General features: G+C 40.0%; 1 protein-coding gene across 4 annotated transcripts in view; it reads left to right on the top strand.

Annotated features, from left to right (window-relative positions):
- The window catches only part of NEGR1 (neuronal growth regulator 1), a 609,038-nt gene that overhangs the window by 265,215 nt on the left and 321,715 nt on the right, over positions 1-22,108 (top strand). For all 4 annotated transcript variants that reach the window (XM_038413602.2, XM_038413603.2, XM_038413604.2 and 1 more), the window contains exon 2: positions 5,529-5,761. In XM_038413602.2, the coding sequence (XP_038269530.1) occupies positions 5,529-5,761 (233 nt within the window). The remainder of the gene's footprint in view (positions 1-5,528; positions 5,762-22,108) is intronic.

The raw sequence follows: 22,108 nt of genomic DNA on the forward strand, positions 1-22,108 counted from the left end.
TAACCAATTCCTTATCCACCTTTTTATGTTCATATTGATCCCCATCTTCTCCAATTTAACTAATAATTCCCCATGTGGCACTGTATCAAATGCCTTACTGAAATCTAGGTAAATTAGATCCACTGCATTTCCTTTATCTAAAAAATCTGTTACCTTTTCAAAAAAGGAGATTAGGTTGGTTTGGCACAATCTACCTTTTGTAAAACCATGTTGTATTTTGTCCCATTTACCATTGACTTCAATGTCCTTAACTAATTTCTCCTTCAAAATTTTTTCCAGGACCTTGCATACTACAGATGTCAAACTGACTGGCCTGTAGTTACCCGGATCACTTTTTTTCCCTTTCTTAAAAATAGGAACTATATTAGCAATTCTCCAATCATTCGGTACTACTCCTGAGTTTCAGATTCATTAAAAATTCTTGCTAATGGGCTTGCAATTTCAGGTGCCAATTCCTTTAATATTCTTGGATGAAGATTATCTGGGCCCCCCGATTTAGTCCCATTAAGCTGTTTCAGTTTCGCTTCTACCTCAGATATGGTAATATCTACCTCCATATCCTCATTCCCATTTGTCATGCTACCATTGTCCCCAAGATCCTCTTTAGCCTTATTAAAGACTGAGGCAAAGTATTTGTTTAGATATTGGGCCATGCCTAGATTATCTTTAACCTCCACTCCATCCTCAGTGTTAAGCGGCCCCACTTCTTCTTTCTTAGTTTTCTTCTTATTTATATGGCTATAGAACCTTTTACTATTGGTTTTAATTCCCTTTCCAAGGTCCAACTCTACTCGACTTTTAGCCTGTCTCACTTTATCCCTACATGTTCTGACCTCAATTAGGTAGCTTTCCTTGCTGATCCCTCCCATCTTCCACTCCCTGTATGCTTTCTGCTTCTTCTTAAGATTTTTTAAGCATCTCTCTAAGATGCTTGCTCATCCAGCTTGATCTACAACTCCTTCCTATGAATTTTTTCCCCTTTTCTTGGGATACAGGCTTCTGATAGCTTCTGCAGTTTTGATTTAAAGTAATCCCAGGCCTCCTCTAACTTTAGATCCATAAGTTCTTCAGTCCAATCCACTTCCCTAACTAATTTCCTTAATTTTTGAAAGTCAGCCCTTTTGAAATCAAAAACCCTAGTTGCAGATTTATTTTTGTTAATCCTTCCATTTAATTTGAACTGAATTAGCTCATGATCACTTGAGCCAAGATTGTCCCCTACAACCATTTCTTCTATGAGGTCCTCGCTACTCACCAAAATTAAATCTAAAATGGCATCCCCTCTAGTCGGTTCAGCAACTACTTGATGAAGGAATCCATCAGCTATTGCAGCTAGGAAAATCTGAGCCCTATTATTATTACTAGCACTGGTCCTCCAGTCTATATCTGGGAAGTTAAAGTCTCCCATGATCATGCAGTTTCCATTAGTATTTACTTTATTAAAGACATTAAAAAGGGCTCTATCCATATCAAAATTAGATCCCGGAGGTCTATAGCACACCCCAAGCACTATCGTAGGAGAGGCTTTACTAGTTTTCTTCCCCAATGTAATTTTTCCCAGACGGATTCTGTCTTATCCATTGCATCGCTTCTTATTTCTTTACATTCTACCTCATCATTGATATACAATGCTACTCCACCCCCTTTACCTTTGTTTCTGTCTTTCCTAAAGAGCACATACCCTTCAAAACCTGTAGTACAGTCATGACTACTATTCCACCATGTTTCTGTTATCCCTATAATATCTGGTTTCACTTCCTGCACCAGTAGCTCTAGTTCCTCCATTTTGTTACCTAGGCTCCTCGCATTGTTGTACAAACATCTTAATTTTTGCTGTTTGGCCTCGCTCACATTTTGTACCCTATTAGGCACAGTCATTCTACAGCCAGTATAACCTATTAGACTAGTATCCACACCGCCCTCGTTCCTTATATACATTCTCCTACCCACGGCTGTATCCTTTCTTACTTTGTCTTCTTCCCTCTCAATGCTAAAATCTGGCGTAGAGATTTCCTGGACATCTCCCATCCATCTCCCCCTAATTCCTAGTTTAAAGCTCTCTTTATCAGTTGTACCAGCCTCGATCCTAGAAGTCTATTTCCTTCCCTTCTCTGATGAAGTCCATCCCGAGAGAACTGTCCTCTGTCCGTGAATGCCTCCCAGTGGCCATACATCCCAAAGCCCTCCTTATAGCACCACTGCCTAAGCCATCTGTTGACAGTCATAATCTTGTCATACCTTTGTTGCCCTTCTCTAGGAAGAGGAAGGATCCCTCTAAAGATCACCTGAGCCTCAATTTCCTTAAGCGTCTTCCCCAGCCTAGCATAATCTCCCTTAATACTTTCCAGCGAGAATCTCGCCGTATCATTTGTTCCCACATGAAGGATAATTAGGGGATTCTTTCCCGCTCCCTTTAGGATCCTTTTCAACCTCAGGTCTACATCCCGTATCTTACCACCCGGAAGACAGCACACCCTTCTATTCTCAGGATCAGCTCTAGTTACGGGCCTGTCTATTCTTCTCAATAAAGAGTCCCTGATCACATAGACCTGCCTTTTCCTGGTGACGGTGCTATTCTCCAGTCTCTCCCCTGTTCCCTCTGGCTGCAAGTTCTTTCCATTCCTATTTTCCCTTATAATCTTCTTCAACCCATCTTGTATCCTCCTGGGGCTCATATTTGGTCTAGTCTCCCTTGACTCTTCCGCTTTTCCTATAGGACTAGCCTCTCTTCTCTTCTTCCTTACCCTTCCACCTTCAACAAGTACCTGCTGAGCCCCTTCTTCATTTTCCAACTCTGCAAACCTATTCCTAAGCTCTATTTCTCCTTCACTAGCCCGTCTTTTCCTCTGCCTGGTTCTTTTAGTCACATGTTTCCACTGACCACTTTCCTCACCCAGTCTCCCCTCAAAATTCCCCAGCCCTGCTTCCATCTGTGAGTCTGAGCTTTTCCCTTCAGATACCTCATATCTTTGCTCCATCATCTGCTCAAACCCCTTCCTAAACTCAACCAGACTTTCCACCTGCATCTCCAAACCTCGGATCTTTTCCTTCATCAGCTCTATCAGACGGCATTTCATGCAGAAAAAACTCTTACCGGTTCCCCCCTCCAGGATCATGTACATACCATAGCTTCCACATCCAGTCATCCTCAATGTGTCTTCCTCTACAGGAGTCATTCCCACAGCTGCCTCTGTATCTGTCATCTCCTTCCCATCTAAGTCCTGTTAATCTGGGAAACACAAGACACACCAAAAAGACCACCCCCCCCAGCAAAAGAAACCCCAAACAAGCACCACAATCCAAACTCCCAGTCAAACTCCCCTGTTTAGAGCTCTGTTTGCTAGCTCCTGTGCCACTGCCTGACTGGCTGGCTAACTTTATAGGACCCCTAGTCAGAAGCCCCACCCCCTAAGCCGGGCTCAGCTGCTCTCCCAGCACAAAACCCCTACACACACACAAATACTAAAAATACAAAACCAAGTACAACTACCTTCTCCTCCAATAGAACTCCCACTCAAACTCCCCTGTTTAGAGCTCTGTTTGCTAGCTCCTGTGCCGCTGACATGGGATTAATCAGTCCGCAACTTTATTATTAGATGTCTGGCACTACCTGGCAGATAAAAGTGTACAGTGGAGGTAACCCCATGTTTATTCCATAATTACCTGGGGGGCTTCCACCACTCCCCCTCTTTTTCCATCCAGGTCCCTCCAGCAAATCCATTGCCAGGATCTTACCATCTATTTCCCCCACCCCCCATAGGAGGGTTAGGATGGGCTATAAGAATGTGGGGGTTGGCTGCCTGCCATACCAATCATAAGAGTCCCCAACCACCTCCCCTTCCCCCCCCCCCCGCAATGTAAAAGGGAGGCTTGAGGTGCAGGGCTATCCCTTTTAAACCCTGCATTCCCAAGGGATGAGTCACCAACCACACTGACCCTTTTGCAACAGTTTTCACTCCCCTCCCGCCCCAGCTATAAAGTGCCATTTCCTTCATTCAGCCAGCCAGCCAAATACCCTCAAGATGTGGTGCGGTCATTTCTCTTAGCTCAGTGTGCAACAATGAGCAATTTACTTTGATGAAAAACTATATTAGAGAAATGTTACAAATGTTTTTTTAATATGTAATGCCATATATTAACAATAGTAATTCAATGCAGTGGCTTAATTATCTTCATGGAGGGCTATATTTTTTTGGAATACATACAGAAAAGACTTTCGGTTAACACTGAACTTTGGCTTTTACTAGTTCTGATTCTGCACATGGTAAAACTGACTGCAAATTAGATTCTGCAATATATATTGTTCATAATATTTTTCAACTGATTAATTTCATACAGTTATCAGTAACGTACCCTGTTGCATTCAGCTTGCAATTTTGTAGCAATCTCAAGCACTGTGTTCAAATCCCTAGTGTAATGTGTAAAGATGATGTCCAACACTTTCAATGTAAATTTTCATTCTGTAGCTCTGCTTTGTACTCATTTAAAATAATTAGTCTTTAATTTGTAGAGAAAGACTTTCAAAATGAAGTTTAGAAAGACAGCAGTTTGTCACATTCATTGGGGGTATTATCTACATCTTAACGTGCAGGGAGTTACTTGCAGAGCTCCAATTAAATCGCTTAGTATGCCCTATTGCATGTTATTTTTTTTGTAATTGATTCTTTAATAAACAATAATTGTACAAAAGTACAGTCGTGTACTATAAACTAATTACACTAGTTTGAATCATTAACATACCACTGATCCACTTCCATTTATTTTAATGTAGTTGAAATATACTTCATATTTGCTTGTTGTCTAGGAATGGCAATCTAATAGGAGCTATGCTTACATAAATGGAGAATACTGTACAACATAAAACTTATAAATGATAAATAAGATGAGCATAAAAAGAAATAGTACAGTTAAATATTTAACTTAATTGTCAGTCTTGTGAAATGGCATGAAAAATAGCTAAGGGAAAATAATTTTTCAAATATTTTACCAAATGAGGAGAAACTCATTTTGGAAGAAAAAGAAGAGTAATTTTCATATTAGATAGCATGTACCTCTATCCCAATCACTACTGGATGGAATTTGAATTACTAAAATTTCTTAATAATCTAATAGTTAAGGGAGTTAAGTGGTAGGGAACTGTGATTTCTGGAGCAGAATGAACTGAGTTCTAGGCCTATTGTCATCAGAAGGTCATGGGGTTTAGTTCAGAAATTACTGAAGTCCTCAGTAGCCACACATCAGCAACAATTCGAAAATGCAGACTTAGAGAGGGAGGAGATGATAATGAAGTTCCCTATGTGTAAACCTTTTCATTGCAAGCTATAAGGAAAATTCCTCTGTATTTGGAGCCAAAGTAAACTTGGTTTCTGAATTTCTAAATTACTTGCAGCTTTTTAAGCCATGTCTAATAAGTTGTAGTTATATGAAATATTCACTCTTAGTGTGAAAACAAATAACTAACAAACTTACAAAGCTCTCTTTATTTTCATTCTGATTATTAATCTTTTTCTCCCTTTGGTAATTCACAGGTGTTATTTGGAAGATGGAGCTTCAAAAGGTGCCTGGCTGAACCGGTCAAGTATTATTTTTGCAGGAGGTGATAAGTGGTCAGTAGATCCTCGAGTTTCAATTGCAACAGCAAATAAAAGGGAATACAGCCTACAGATACAGGATGTAGATGTGACAGATGACGGTCCATACACTTGTTCTGTGCAGACCCAACACACTCCGAGAACAATGCAGGTGCACTTAACTGTACAAGGTATGTGTTTTAACCAGTTGCACAGCATTATTAGGAATGTATTGAAAAAATCAGCATTTAAAGTAAAACAGTCCTTTATTAAATTATTTTTTAAAAAATATGTTTTCTTCTTAATGCACAGTAACCTTGTGATCAGAATGCATCTAGAATGTCAGTCTAATTTTATTATATTTTTGTTCCATAACCTCTCCCATGGATTTTGGCACCATAATGATTACACTAAGTTCATAAAATCAACACTGAATTTTTTTCTATAAGATATATGCTGTAGTTATAACAGGAGTTAATTCAGGGAAATCCTATCGCCTGTATTATACAGGCGATCAGACTGGATGATCACAGTGGTCCCTTCTGGCCTTATAATCTATGAACTTTTCAGCACAGCTCAGGCAAAATCCTCAGCTCTATTGCCTTGTATGGGTAGATAGTGAATTACCTACTTCTCTATTCAGTTCCCTTTTAAATTCAAGCCATGATCATGAAAGTGTATGTGACCTAGATGATAGGCATCTGAGCATGTTTTAGCCAGCCCCTCATGACATATTGCGTAGACCTCGTATATCGGGAGGAAAAAATTCTGTGACCTTTTCAACCATGTAAGAGACTTGTGGTAAGTTTTTTTTTTACATTTATTAATTATTGTGCACAGCTTTTTGTACAAGATATAAGAATTTTAATGCTAACTGAACAATCCTCTTTTTTTCTCAGTACCTGTGCATTTAGAAAGTAAGGTGGATCAAGAAGCTATTGACAGGTTTCAGAGCAGCAGCCGTGTTAGCCTGTACTCGCAAAAAGAAAAGGAATATTTGTGGCACCTTAGAGACTAACAAATTTATTAGAGCATAAGCTTTCGTGAGCTACAGCTCACTTCATCTGATGAAATGAGCTGTAGTTCACGAAAGAAGTGAACTGTAGCTCACGAAAGCTTATGCTCTAATAAATTTGTTAGTCTCTAAGGTGCCACAAGTACTCCCTTTCTTTTCAAGAAGCTATTGTGTTAGATAGAGACTTATGCAGTATAGGCTGGAGTTGTTCAAACACAACTCATTCTTATGGACAGAATATCACCATATTGATGCCAAAATTACCTTGATTTCATTCCTGCATAAGTGGCACTTATGTAAAGCCATTGTCCTGCAAAAGTGAGCTCTGTGGTTATTCTTTTGTGGCCTTTAAATGAGGTATTAGTCTCCTCAAAATGTAGTTATTCTTGATTACTTGCAAGGATTCATTTATTTTTGGATACTGTTTTATTTTTTCTGTTATTAGAGAGGATATGTCTGCAGTATTTGCAGTGTCAAATAGTTTGTTTTAAAAATATGATAAACATCTTTATACTATATTTTTAAGTTAATAATTGCCTCATCAACAAGCCAAACAGATAACACTCAGACACAGAAAGTTTGTACTCCAGTAGCTGATGTGGGATTACTGCAGTTACTTTGTTTTCCAGATCTCAGAAATGCATATAGTAGGTAAAGTAAAAACCTTAATCATATGATGCTGTTTGTAAATGTAATTATTCATTTGAAATTGATTGGCATTTAAACAGTTTTTCAGTTATATGAATATAAGTTCAAGAGGGACAAACATCAATAAGTCAAATGGGGGTCAATTCAAGCAGTAAGTAAATGTCAGAGAAACAATTGTCCTTAAGGAGAGATGATTATCTGTATGCTAAAACAAGATGTCTCACGCATTTTTATTCTTCAAATTTTAGTAGGTCCCGTCAATGCACGCTTAGATACATATTTTAAAAATATTGTTTGAATGATAAATTTTCAAGACAAGATAAAGTAAATTATTGAAAGAGTACACAATTCTCCAGATTAAGGATTGAGGGCATCCAAAAGCCTTTTTTTAAGGGTTTGGCTTTCTTTGAATAAGCAGTCCAGTAATCATCTATTTTTTAAACACTCCTATAGCCTAATTAAAAAGTTCTAGGAGACAGGTGGTTTAGAAATGAGCAATGAGATGTTGAGCCTTTCATCTTTTGATCAACCATTCAAATCCACCCTTGGACTGGCAGTGATCAAAAGATTTTACTATTTGATTGTTGTCCAGTGGCCAGCATGAAATAACTCTAGCTTTCTTTCATATGGCAACTGTAAAAGCAACCTTAAAGGTCAATGTCCAAATTTGTCATTCACTCGATGGCTTCTGGTGGAATGAATCAAAACTATCCCTCCTACAGAAGGATTTTAGAGGGCTGCAGTTCATTAGTTGGTCTATGGTTTGGATGTGTTCTCCACATTCACATCCCAGGCTATGCTTCCTTTTTACATTTTTATAGTAGGTAATTGCAACGCCCATATGAGGTTCTGATATGGTTCACTGTGATCCATATCTTACATTGGATGGTGAAGCCAGGTGGTTGGTCTGTAGGACCATAATCAGATCTTGATTCTGTTATCTTTACACAACTTCCACCATTTGTCTTTTGGTGAGACTCCCAAGATTTTAAGAGCTTTGGCCATTAACCAGAAAGAGCTCCTAAACTTAAGGCACCATGTTGGGTTGGAGGGGAGTTTGGAGATCTTCATAGATGGGCAAATCTATGTTTGTATTCCTGCTGCTTCTCTTCAGAGTGATGGTGATAATATATGCATAAATAAGGAAGGAAACCAGACTTGATGTTGACTTCAGCACTCCTGAAACAATTTGAGTGTTCAATTGCACATCGACAAGTTTTGTTTGTGTTACCTGCCCATATTGTTGCACAATATTCAGCTGGTGAGAAAATGAGAGCCAAAGAGGCTATCCATAAGATGAGAATGTCTGTTTCCCAACTGGTCACAGCTCATTTGTGGATTATATTGTTCCTAGTCTTTATCATAGCAGTGGTCTTCATCAGATGTTGGCCATATCGGATGCTGCAATCCAGAACCATTCCAAGATATTTCAGGAAATCCTTGTGCCTGAGTTTTATGTTGCAGAAGATGGCTTTCAGATGCTGCTTTGCATGTTGGTTGCTCAGGTGGAATGTGAAGACAGCTGATATAACTTTAGTGATGTCAGTACAGTGCTTTGTGGCTAGCTCCCCACTACACAAACAAAACATAATCATAACACTGGCATTTTTAATGGGAGTCTTAAAGAGAGGCAAGGATTAAATGGCTATGGAGATGGCCTCTTCGCTTATTAGCACATGGATAGAGAACCTCAGTCTCCAGGAATGTCAACTCAGTTCATTTCACAAATTCCAAAACAGTTAAATTCCTTTAATAAGGAAAAAAGGTTACCTCTGTGCTAGAAAGCTAAGTATCCAGAGGTTGCTGCTGTTCTGGAGTTAGAAACAACAATGGGAGTGGAGGGTGGTAGTTGAGGGGTTAGGGTAAGAAGAAGAAAGAAATTGTATACCACAAGTCAAATGCTGCTTTGTTACATTAGTGCAGTACCCATTGACTTGAATGGGGAATATCAAATGAGAACAGAATTTGGCCCAGTATTACTCTTTTTCAGGTTTAATTAAACAGTTATTTCTGACAATAAGAAACTTAAATAACCATTAGCTATAGCTACACAGTCATTTAACCTCATGTATGCTACTAGTTTGGTTTTCTGCTTCTTTAAGAACCTGTACATAGATTCCCAGCCCTGCTCTGCACCCATTGCACTGTCCAGACAGCACAGAGAGAAGAATCTATTATGCTTGGTATTCCCTTTGAGGGATCAAGTCCTGACTCCCCAGTAAGTGTAGAATTGGCATACTAGCCTCCTGTGTCACCTTGCCTCCATCTCTAGTATAGGGCTATATTGGGGCAGGGAGAGTGCATGGCAGGAGATCACTTCAGACATCTCAAGTTGGTAGACAGTCTCTTGGAGACTACTGCCTGCTGGCATGGGCTAGAGGAACTCCCAGGCTGTATTAACCTATGCTAGGGTGGAATGAGTCAGAGAATCCTAACTCTAATCAGCTCTCTGATATACTACCCCATTTACCGCAGCATAGAATGTAGCCCCAAATGTCTGAGAGCACAGGAATTATGTATGATTTAAAAAAAAGAAGCCTGAGTGAAAATTATTTCTAACATTTGTGTATTGTTCTCTCTGAGGATGCAAAAGCAAAGGAAGAAAGTATGTATCTAGTATGAGATATATCTGGTAAAATTTCAGACAATGTCAGTACAACATTAAAAAAACTTGACAAATTTCTTTACTGTGTTGACAGTTGAAAATAGAACAAATAAAAACATCAACAAAATAGTGTGTGTGTGTGTGTGTGTGTGTGTGTACACAAATAGAAATACCAAAAACTTTGTATATTTGAAGTGACCATGTCTATTGTCTCCAGCAGAGGTAATATGTGTATATCTGTCAATTTGCTGTAGATCTTCTAGGTGGCTCCAAGTATTCTATCTTGTCATCATTTTAAAATACATAATCATGTGCTAAGTTCAGGGAGGGTTTATTGCCTTTGCATTTTAACACTGATGCCAAATATAGTTGGGGGGAAATATGCTCATTTCCCTAATGCTAGCAAGGTGCATTCTGCAATACAAGAAGGCACAAGTGTTAAATGTAATCTCTTCAAATGGTATGGGAATAAGAAGAAGCCACATAGTCTTTATCACAAACTGGGCATGAAAATGAATATTGCTCTTGAAATTCATAGGTAAAAAGATTTTTATTTAAAACTTCTATGGTATAAAATCAAGACTTTTGTAGGTTAGTTTTGGGGTTTTTGTTTTAACGTTATTATGGAAATGACTGGACTTACCTGTACCTCTGTGGCAATATTTCACAATGAGCCTGTATGGGGAAAGGAGACAGAGGACAATAACAAAGTTGTGTGGCCCTAGGTAACACCCCTCCCCAGTGCTTCTGAGGTGGTAGGTAAAACAGCAAGCAGCTCATTGAAATTCATTTGCTTTACATCTCTGCTCCCACAGAAGCCCCTAATGAGACTGAGAAGAGGGAAAAGAAAAGGAGTACTTGTGGCACCTTAGAGACTAACAAATTTATTAGAGCATAAGCTTTCGTGAGCTACAGCTCACTTCATCGGATGCATTTGGTGGAAAAATGGTGGTTTTTTCCACCAAATGCATCCGATGAAGTGAGCTGTAGCTCACGAAAGCTTATGCTCTAATAAATTTGTTAGTCTCTAAGGTGCCACAAGTACTCCTTTTCTTTTTGCGAATACAGACTAACACGGCTGCTACTCTGAAACCTGAGAAGAGGAAGTAATTACTAATGTTGCTACATGCCTAGACAGCAGACCCTGGTTTCCTCTATTGTTCTCTCGGCATTCATCTAAACAACAAGTGTATATGTGACCTGGCTCCATGATGCTCTCAGTGAATTTAAAAGAATTCCAATATTTCATTACAGCACCTCAATTGTGGTGTATGCCATTGTAATGCAAAGCCACACAAACAAGAATTAAATGTCCAGCTTAAAGTAACTAAACTAGACTGAAAGAAACATTTGTCAAATATAGAAATGAACCATTGTTGAAAGGACACACCAACAGTGAAGGCAAAAAACAAGGCTTTTTCTTTTTTAAATATAATAATCCACACTGTTTTCTTTAATCTGCATTCTCACAAAAAATAATAGTTAAGAGGCCTGGCCTAATCCTGCAATTGGAGCCTTTTCCTGTATTACCACTGCAGGACTAGGATGTGATTTGTGTTAGTCTGTGGAGGTGTAGCAGAGCGCTGACTCACCACAGCAGCGCCTCCTGCTGGCTATCCTGGGAATTAACTCTCTCAGCCCTTGTGTGCCCTCTATAGGCCGGTGTCTCGCCCTCTGTTACCTGCCCCTCTGCAGTCCCTTTATCGCCACCATGTGTAGGCCCCACATCCTTCCCGGATCACAGTCCCCTTACCTTGGGGTACTGCCCCTCACCCAGGGAACCCCAGTCCCCTGAGCCCACCTCGCTTTAGTGACCCATTGCTGGTCTTCATCTAGCCCCTTTACTTAGGGGCAAACTGCAGTCTGGAATGGGCAATTATCATTTGTTAGGGGTTGGACCTGCTGCCTTTCCCTGCAGCCCCAGTACCTCCTTAGGCCTTCCTGTCAGGCCTCAGCCTGGGAGGTTGCCAGGCCTGAGCTCCCCAGCTTAGCCTGCCCCTACCCCAGCACTGCTCTTTTGAAGGTACCCTGTGCTCCCAGGCAGCCAGGTCCTTCCCACTTCAAGGCTGGAGTGAGACAGCCTGCCTCCTAGCTCACAGCCCTCTTTATACCAGCCCTACTGGGCCCAGATTGCCTGCTACTTGCCTTTGCCTGATTGGCTCCTCAGGGTAACCCTTTCCCAGAGCTGGTTTTAACCCCTTTTTCTCCAAAGCGAGGTGCTCACCCCGCTACAAGAGTTAATATGTATTGTACTGTTCCAAAGTAAAGAATCCCCTGCTTTGATTATTTTTATAATAGTTAATGCCCTCAAACAAGGAACTGAAAAACAAAGTTGAAAACTGATTGCATATAAAACATATAAATGAAAGCTTTAAATTAATTAAGCTAATGATCAGAAATAATGAATCAATAGTGAAAAATATGCCTAATTATTAAGCAATGGCATTTATATCTTCAAAAATGCAAAGTGTAACCTAAGGCTTCAATTTATTAGTGTTTGGTGTAATCATCATTAACATTTTCAGTTGAATCTTTAATGAGTAATAAAGCTACTAATATAAAACAGAATTTAAAATGGCAATCTTTAATACTCCAGATAGCATACTCAAATCCTTTACAAATACTGTATATGAAATCTTTGTCACACTAATTACTTTTAACCAATGCATCTTTGAACCCAACAATGTCATGTTATAGCTTTAAAAGAACCAAGTGTATTTATTACATAAAGAACCTTATTTTATTAGTAGGGACAAAAACCTTTGAATCCTCTGAATTTGTAGCTAAGATCGTTCTTTTATAATATTTGTTGTATGCAGTTGTAATGAAAATATTCCTATAACTGCAGTCATCTGAGTTCAACTAAAACTTTTATGGGATTTTTATACTGGGAATCATGCCATATTATTTGCATACAATTGGATTAGCAATGGTAACTAGTGGGTTAACGTCTACATTGAAATACAGTAGAGAACAAAGGATCTCTTCAGCCAAATGCATCAATTCTTCTTCGTGCGATTGCACACATCCATTTCACCTCACGTGCCTGTGTGCCCAGTGCCCAGTTCTTGGAGGATTTCTCCTCAGCAGTGCTAGTCGAGGCAGCACGTGCTCACTCCGTGGCCTCATGATGGTATACAAGGCCGAGCCGCCCCAGCCTCCTTCAGTTCCTTCTTACCACCTGTGACGGCTGTCATGTTGTCTAGTCTTGCCTTCACACAGTTTTCAAAATGTATCTATTTTGTACATAGTTGATACTCATTTAGCCATAGTTTTGGTGTTAGGTAGTTTTTAATATTGTTTTCTTCTACAGTGGTGTTTCACATTCCAGTTCCTTTTGTTAGGTTCTGGTAGTGGGGCTAGAGCATGCCTCAGTTACCGGGCTTTACCTCCATCATTCCTGCAAAAAGCCAATAGCAGTAAGTGACCTGCACTTCAGTTGCTTGAGTGTCTCAGGGAGTTGTACAACAGGGATTTGTAGGGACTTGAAATCAGTGACCAAAAATGACAGCGTGGCCAGACTTACATTTCTACTGATGGAGGCAGCTCTGTGTTCACACTTGGAGTCTTCCCACTCAGAATAGCTGCTTTGTTTATGTGCACTCCTGCTATGTTGGCTGACTCCTGGCAGCAGTTGTCTTCCCAAGAACCAGGGAAGAAACACCACAAGTTGCCTTCATAAGACTCAGCATCTAGGAGAGGGAAACCCTAATACTGAAGTCCAGCAACCATGCAGACAAAGGTAGTAGAGTGTTTATCTTGTATGTAAATATATAGTAAAAACTGTTTTATCCAGCATGTTGGGGGAATGGAGGGTGCCAGTAAGTGAAACATCCCAGTTAACTAAGAGGGAGGGAGTTTGGGTACAGGAGGGGGGTGCAGGGCTGGGGTGTGGGAGATGGTGCAGGATGCAGGCTCTGGGAGGGAGTTTGGGTGTAGGAGGGGGCTTGGGGTAGGGGGTTGGGGTGCAGGAGGGGCCTCGGGGTGCTGTATCTGGGGGGCCAGTGCTCACCTTGGGCAGCTCTCTGCAAGCTGCAACCTGTACTGGCAGCTCCTAGGTGGAGATGCAAAAGGCAACTCTGCATACTGCCCCCATCCTGCCCCGAGCTCCGCAGCTCCCATTGGCCTGGAAATGTGCTGGTCAGACAAACAAATACACATTCCTTTGTCCAGTGTTGACTGGGCTTATGCATTTTTTACCAAACACATTTTAAGACCACAATTCTAGCACATATCCATAACTCTTTGTACACTCCCCATACATACATCACTCAAGAATATTAATGATCAATGAGTCATTAGTTATCCAATTATATATTACATACCACTTTTGGGATATATATCGTGACAACCATGTATTAGGCATAGTGAGTATATCAGGCCTGAAAAGAGTTGCAGACGCAGAGTTAATGAACCCTCAGTGGGCCTCTGTATCACAATGCCTCAGCCACAAGAGCCACTTTGGGGATCAGCAGCAACAATACCTCTGCATCTATAGATATTGCTAAGCAAAATTGTCCAGATTTGGTGTGCTGGGCATGAGAACATCTGAGTGAATTACAGATCTGCACCCACAGCTCAAGAAGCAACAGTTACAATATAGATAAGTAACCATCTTTTATCACAGCCACGTGAGAGGTAGGTGATAGGTAGGTCGCATGATAAAAGAGAAGTCTCCAGTGAGCCAAAAGAGGGCATAGTGAGTGGATAGCTTTAAAGAAGTCTGTGTACATGGAAAGGACAGAATTAATAGAGGCCAGCTATTAGCCAGAACCTGATTGAGTTCTGCAGCTGGCCTGAGTTGTCAAAGGAGGCCCTAGAAGGACAGTGTGAGACTCCTGGCTTAAGGAGGGAACAAGAGTCAGACCTGACTAATTGCTAAAGACTAATTAATATGCTGTAAGAGACTTAATAAATGAAACCCCTTGCAGGGAGTATCTCAGTTTAAAGTATTCTGGGCTGGAAGTGACTTCCTACAAAAGCCAAACAGGGAATAGAGTAGTGGTGGGCAACCATCAGGGTAATCCACTGGTGAGCCGCCAGACCATTTGTTTACATTTGCACAGCTGCCTGCATCTCTCTGTGGCCGCGGTTTGCCATTCCCAGCCAATGGGAGCTGCAGGAAGCAGCGTGGGCCTAGGGGACGCTTCCCGCAGCTCCTATTGGCCTGGAACAGTGAACTGAGGCCACTGGGAGCTGGCTGCAGGTTACCCACCACTGGAGTAGAGGGCAATGCACCTGCAGGGACATGCCATGCAACAAGGGAGTATCTTGAGAGGTGTTTTTCTGCCCCAGGAATTTTTTATTCTACTCTCAGTCTCCCTTTGATGGCTTGACTATGGCAAGACCGCATTAGACCTGTTTGGCCTGCAGCTTCCCAGTCCTGCTTTTTCCTCAGACATCAACTTGTGTGGCAGAAGGCAAGTGCCAAATGAGTAGGGATCTACCATATTCATGGGCTTTCTGAAGGGTCTATTTCCTTCTTGTTTTCCCCACAGTTATGAAGATCTTAGTGGAACTTCAGAGAACTCTGTTTGTGCATCTAGAAATCACAGTGAACAATGGAAGAGTGCACAAAGGATGGCTTTAATAATGAATTAATTGCTTAAAAAAATAAAAGGCCTATTCAAATAATCCACGTAATTTTATTAGAGTAAACTATTTGTATGTTACTGTAAATCTATTAAACATGCATAGTAGATTTTTAAAGAGAGTTTACTATGAAAAGATAGTTTTTGTTAAATCATGCCCTTCTCTCATAGCTGCTGACTTTTCCAAGAACTTTCCCATGCTTACCAGCAATGCACTACTCACTGGTTTAAACTTGCTGTCTCTATTATATTTCTTTATTTAAAAGGCTTATAGAGCATCTAAATGGTCATTTTGAAGGAGAAAAGCCGTTGCTCTTCTATCTCATTTCCACAATTGTCAGCTTTCCATATCAGTAGCTTGCATCTGTGGCCAGGACAATTCCTTTTTGAATGTTGGGAGCTTGTGTTGTTTTTCTTATTCAGCATTGGTGAGCTGTTTGACAATCATCTAAAATTGAGAGTTTTTCTTTTGGCTTTAAGGAAAGTAGTAGTGAAGTCTTTGTAAGAGGAGACCTTGCTTTATGTAAATATGTTTGTTAACTGTCCACTTTATCTAACTTACCATATGTGGCCAAGCTTCTGAGGAACGTGAGGCAGTATAGATGCAGTAACTTCGGAATAGAAAGGATATATATGATAAACTGTCTACACAATAGGTGTGGTCAAATTGCGTGGAGTTTTCAAAGAAGGAAAAGCAGGGAAATAATATCTTAAATTAATGATATGTATGTTACCTCTAATAAATAGATTTCAGATATGGATGGCCTGACTCCAGAATATGTACCCAAGATCTTTTCAGTACAAAGACTCTACACCTTATTCTATATGAAAAGTAGTTAGGCCCCCAAATCCCATTGAAATCCATAGGCTCATTCCATAGGATCCTTTGGAAATCCCAGCCATCACCTTGTAACAGTTTTGAATGATCTGCTCAACACAGTGAAGTCTATGACACTGAAGATAATTAGATCCTGTTAAAGTTCCTGAGAAGCAGGGTAAACACAATGGGAAAGCTCTACAGTACTATTTGAAGGGACGATGTGAGTTTTGGTTGAAGGACCTTATTTTTTTTCAGATAGCATAAGGAGTAGAATTTCTATACTCAAAGAGCCTTGGTACATGATCTGGAGTCAGGCCAGTCCAGTCCATATCTGAAAGTTTATTTATTAGCTTTAATATATCTGGCATTAGTGATAGATATTATTTTCCTGCTTTTCCTTTTTCCCCCTACTTGTTCTCTTTTCAGTTATGACAGCCCAGAAGAAAAGAAATGCATGTCAAGCCATTTTTCAATTTTGTGATGCCAAAAAAACCTCCTGTCAAGTCTGACTGCATTAACATGCCACTCAGCCTCTCTATTCATTAGAACAAATTAGATTTGGAAATCTTTTAACTTTAAACAAACTCACTGCAAACCTGACATATAGTAACAGCAGCAATTATTTTCTTTGTCCTTTTTTTATTGCATGGGTTTTATCCCATGTAATGACAGACTAATTGCAGAAATATTGGGAAAACTTTCAATGTCAATTAAAGTAACCTCAACAAAAATTCAACAGCAATTGGAACCAGGAGCATTTTATATCCTAAATAACAGCCTTTATATCAGACTTCACAGTTGAGTACCTTAGAAGAAGGTAGACCTGAAGAAAAGATCTGTAAGCTCGAAAAATTCTCTCTTTCACTAACAGAACTTGGTCCAATAAAAGATATTATGTCGTCCACCTAGTCTCTCAAATATTTTGAGATCAACACAGATATAAGAAGACAGCAAATAATCTTTATAATTGCAATTAATAAGGTAATTAGTATAAGTAAGGTAGATCTGGACCTGCTCAATCAGGTGGCTGCAAGGAGCTCTATTTAGTCAAAATCAGAGTTTCTAGGTTTTGGCCATCAACATTCTGAAGCTTAGCACTTGATATTCAGACTTTCCAAATTTTGCAGTATTAATCGTACAGAACTCATAATGCTAACCAATATTTAACCCCCTTCAATTTTTTTTTCATTTGGGCTATCAGCTGCATGCCCTCTTATATGCTGTGTATTATACTAGCATGCAAAATCCACATTTTTTTAAAAAATTGCACACCAGATCAAATATATCTTCTGCAAGATGTGTGTGTTCCAGCTGATTAGCTACACAAGGCACTTGATCCAACCTCATGTATTTCTGCTCTGTTACAGTCAACCCATTTACACTTTCAGGTGTCTTATGACTTTTTTAATCACTTTTGTACATGGAGTTCTCCTTGTGCTTTCTTCCTCTTTCTTTACTTCTTTTTTATTTTTGCTTGTAGTATGGATAATGTGGAGCAAAAGTTCCACCAAAAAGAATCTTAACTAAGTCACATCACTTGGAAAATGTGAACTTAAAAGGCAGGGGTCTTTGGAAAAAATATTTTTATATAATGATGTATAATATATAATATCATTATGTTGGGAGAGTGTATTTCCCAGAAACCTCACTGTTTCCCAGAGAAGATCTTCCTCAAATGCTGATTTAGGTATATCTATACTGCAGTTAGACACCCACAGGTGACCTGAGCCAGTTGGCTCAGGCTCACGGGTCTCAGGCTAAGAGGCTGTTTAATTGAGGTGCATAGATTGCAGGGGACTCTCTCACCTCTCAGGGTCTTAGAGTCTGGGCTCCAGCCATAACCTGAACATCACCACCACAATTAAACAGCTCCTTAGCCTGGGACAGCTGGCACAGGCCAGATGCAGGTTTTCAATTGCAGTGTAGACATACTCGTAGCATACTAGAAGGACAGCAGCCAGGTACTAGTATTAGCGGTTACAGGGTGTTGTACTCAGTGTAAAATCTGGGCTTATTTTCATTTTTTTTAAGTTGTATTTGAGGGACTACGTCTGGGCAAGCCTAAAAAACATATTGAAAAGGATATAAAACCATCTTAAAGATGCAATTAAAGTCCAATTATCCTCTGTGTTTCCCTTTTAATTTTAGTAAATTTAGCCCTGCGGAAAGCTGCCAGACTGACAGCTCTGTAAAGAAAAAACATCCCCTATTTATGCGCTGAACTGGCACAGAAGGAACAGCAGCACTCAAAGCTTCCCCACAGCATCCCAGCCCTGATCTTGGGCAAGAGTCTATCTATCGGTTCTATCTCCATTCCAATTCAATTCTTGGTCTCTGCAGAGGCTTGCAAACAGTAACAATTATTAATTGTACAAAGGTGGTTTTCTGCTGTCTATGACTGTCAGGTTCAAAATGAGATCAACCACTCATTATGTACAGGTCTCTGCATAGTCATCAGATTGTAGTCATCATTGCTTGGGCTGGCTTTGAAGCAGCAACTTAGAGATAAAAGGTGGACTAACCTTTATCTATGTAGTCTCCCTTCAGAGCAGTGTGGGCTTCAGGGTTCAGTTTGGCTAGTGCCTACCTTCAAGTATGTAAACGTTTTTTGAAAGGACGTCTCATATTTGCACTGAGAATAAACTCACCCTCCATATTCTCTGGTAAAAAAGGCAAAGATATGAGACTTATACATTTATAAGGAATGATTTTGATCTGGGGATAGATCTGTTTGAAATAATGGAGACTCTTATGAACCTCAAGTCGCTAATTGGTGCTATAGAGCTATATATCATCTCTGCTGAATGGAGTTCATAGGGATGGCATAACTAAATTCTACAAAAGCAGCTTCTATGTTCCCTTTTAGTATTGTTCATTCTTTTGTTCTGAAAGACTAGAAACAACGTGTGCTGTTGGGAAAAAAATAAATGAAAATAAAAAGCAAAACGGAGATACAAAGTGAAAGCAAAATCACTTAACCAAAGTGCTAGTTCTCCCTTTATGTTGCATATGGATAATTGGCAGCAGAGTTTACAACAGCACATAAAATATTAGAAACAGGAGATTTTTTAAAGCAAAGTTCCAGTCCATTAAAATGCCTCCTTTGTTACATGGTGAATTCTGTTGAATAACAATGAGTTCTTGTATAGGAAAAAAAGGGCTTTCCCTTCCTTCAGGGCAGGAAGAATTTGAAGGCCAAGGATTATATGCTAAACATTACAAATGAAAGAAAATAAAGACTCAAGCCTTATCCCAAACTCTCAGTGACTTCACCGGGAGCAGGAACAGGTCCCAAGATTGCAAAATCATTTATGATGAAACCCTACTCTCCAAAAGAGTTCCCTGGGTGAATCTCTCTGTTGCACTGAGATCTTTCTGTACAATCATTCCAAACTCATTTTGACTCTTCTTTTGTGTGCCATTTTTGCCTGATGTTCTTGATCTGTCTCAGTGAGGAAAAAATAGATTTTTAATGGGATAAGGTTGTCCTCATACCATTTGACTTCGTACTGCACAAAATTTTGATTAAGAAATACAAAATTCAGATGATACACATTAAATGGATTAAAAACTGACTAACCAAGACGTCTCAAAATGTAATTGTAAATAGGGAAATGTCATTGAGTGGATGTGATTCTAGTGAGGTCCGGTTCATTGATAACTATGCCAAGATATCAGTGACCTAGAAGAAAACATGAAATAATCATTGATAAAGTTTTCAGAAGACATACAGGTTGAGGATGTAGTAAAGAGGACAGTAGAACAGGTCACTGATATCAAACGATCCAGATTGCTTTATAAATTAGGTACATGCACACAATATGGATCTAGAAACCAAGAATGCGGGTCATATTTATAGAATGATGGACTCTATCCTGGGAAGTAGTGACTTTGAAAAAGACTTGGTTCATGGTGGATGGATAATCAGTTAAACACGATCTCCCAATGTGATGTTATGGACAAAAAGGACTAATGCGTTCCTTGGATGTATAAAGAGGGCAATCTTCAGTTAACGTTATTTCAATTACCTTATTAAAGGGAAGTGAGAATTATCAGTAATTAATTACAAGTTTAGAAGGAGTTCTTAGTCAACTCAGTCTTAATCAGAGCTAGATGCTAACTCATGAACTGATGATTTAAGTGTTAGATTTTCAGATATCAAAATCAGAAAATGAAATTGTCACAGATCCTAGCGAGTGCATCTTCCTGGCCAACCAGTAGAACTACTGTGAGGGAAATCCAAGCCTCTGTGCTCCAGAGCCCCTAAAGCATGTTCAGCTTCTAGACTGTCAACAAGCTAAAGCACTGGTTCTTCCTTTGGCCTCTGGCACATTTCCTGAGCACTGACTCTCAGTCTGCTACCCTTTCTCAGAAATTGAGCTCCTTGGCCCACCTGTCTTGGACCCCCGGACTAGTGCTGACACCTGAGATACACCTTTTTCTTAAACACACCTTGTCCCAGAACTCCACCCCAGAGCTCAGAAGCTTCTCGTTTTACAGTTTAGCTCACTCAGGGGCATGCAGGAGTTTTGAAGCAGTCAGTATACAGAGAGACACTTTACTCAAACATAGCCTAACAACTTTTTGCTCTTTTATACTTCTTCATGTAAAGCACAGGGGAGTAGAGGTCATACAAAATAATAAACTGCAATGTCCCTCGTTTCGTATCTCACCCATCCCCTGCGAGCCCTTTGGAACCATCTGGGTCCGGGATGGCAGACATGCAAGATATCCTGTCTTCACGCAGGCTGTTGCATGCTAGCTGGTCCTTACCCTCTTGGAGCCCTGTCAGGGTTCCTTCCCCACTCTGAACTCTAGGGTACAGATGTGGGGACCCTCATGAAAGACCCCCTAAGCTTATTCTTACCTGCTTAGGTTAAAAACTTCCCCAAGGTACAAACTTTGCCTTGTCCTTAAACAGTATGCTGCCACCACCAAGCGTTTTAAACAAAGAACAGGGAAAGAGACCACTTGGAGATGTCTTTCCCCAAAATATCCCTCCAAGCCCTACACCCCCTTTCCTGGGAAAGGCTTGATAATATTCCTCACCAATTTGTACAGGTGAACACAGACCCAAATCCTTGGATCTTAAGAACAATGAAAAATCAATCAGGTTCTTAAAAGAAGAATTTTAATGAAACAAAAGGCAAAAGAATCACCTCTGTAAAATCAGGATGGAAAATACTTTACAGGGTATTCAGATTCAAAACACAGAGGATCCCCCTCTGGGCAAAACCTTAAAGTTACAGAAAACAGGAATAAACCTCCCTCTTAACACAGGGAAAATTCCCATAAAACAAAAGATAAACTAATCCGCCTTGCCTGGCTTACCTATACTGGTTACAATATTGGAGACTTGGATTAGGATGGGTTGGAGAAGATGGATTTCTGTCTGGCCTCTCTCCATCCCAAGAGAGAACAAACATGGAAACAAAGAGCACAAACAAAAGCTTCCCTCTCCCCAAGATTTGAAAGTATCTTGTTCCCTTATTAGTCCTTTCGGTCAGGTGCCAGCCAGGTTAACTGAGCTTCTTAACCTTTTACAGGTCAACAGGAGGGATTTTATAGCACTGTATACAGAAAGGTGTATATTTTCGTTTATATTTATGACAAGCCCCATCCCACCTTCTGTGACTTTTCTCTCTCTTGCCCCATACTGCTTCTTCCTGTCTGGCCCCTGTTCCTGTGTGTTTATTTTAACCTGTCCTGTTTTTGTTCTCCTCCTAGTGACTTTCAACTACTCCTACCTTTCCCCTTTCCTCCACACGAATCAGCTAAACTGTTTTTTTCTAAGGATGCAGCTACTTTTTGCATAACCTCTGTGTGAAGTTTAAGTACCATTTTTAATCTTAAGTGCTT

Source organism: Dermochelys coriacea, chromosome 8, assembly GCF_009764565.3.
Source record: "Dermochelys coriacea isolate rDerCor1 chromosome 8, rDerCor1.pri.v4, whole genome shotgun sequence".
Taxonomy (NCBI): domain Eukaryota; kingdom Metazoa; phylum Chordata; order Testudines; family Dermochelyidae; genus Dermochelys; species Dermochelys coriacea.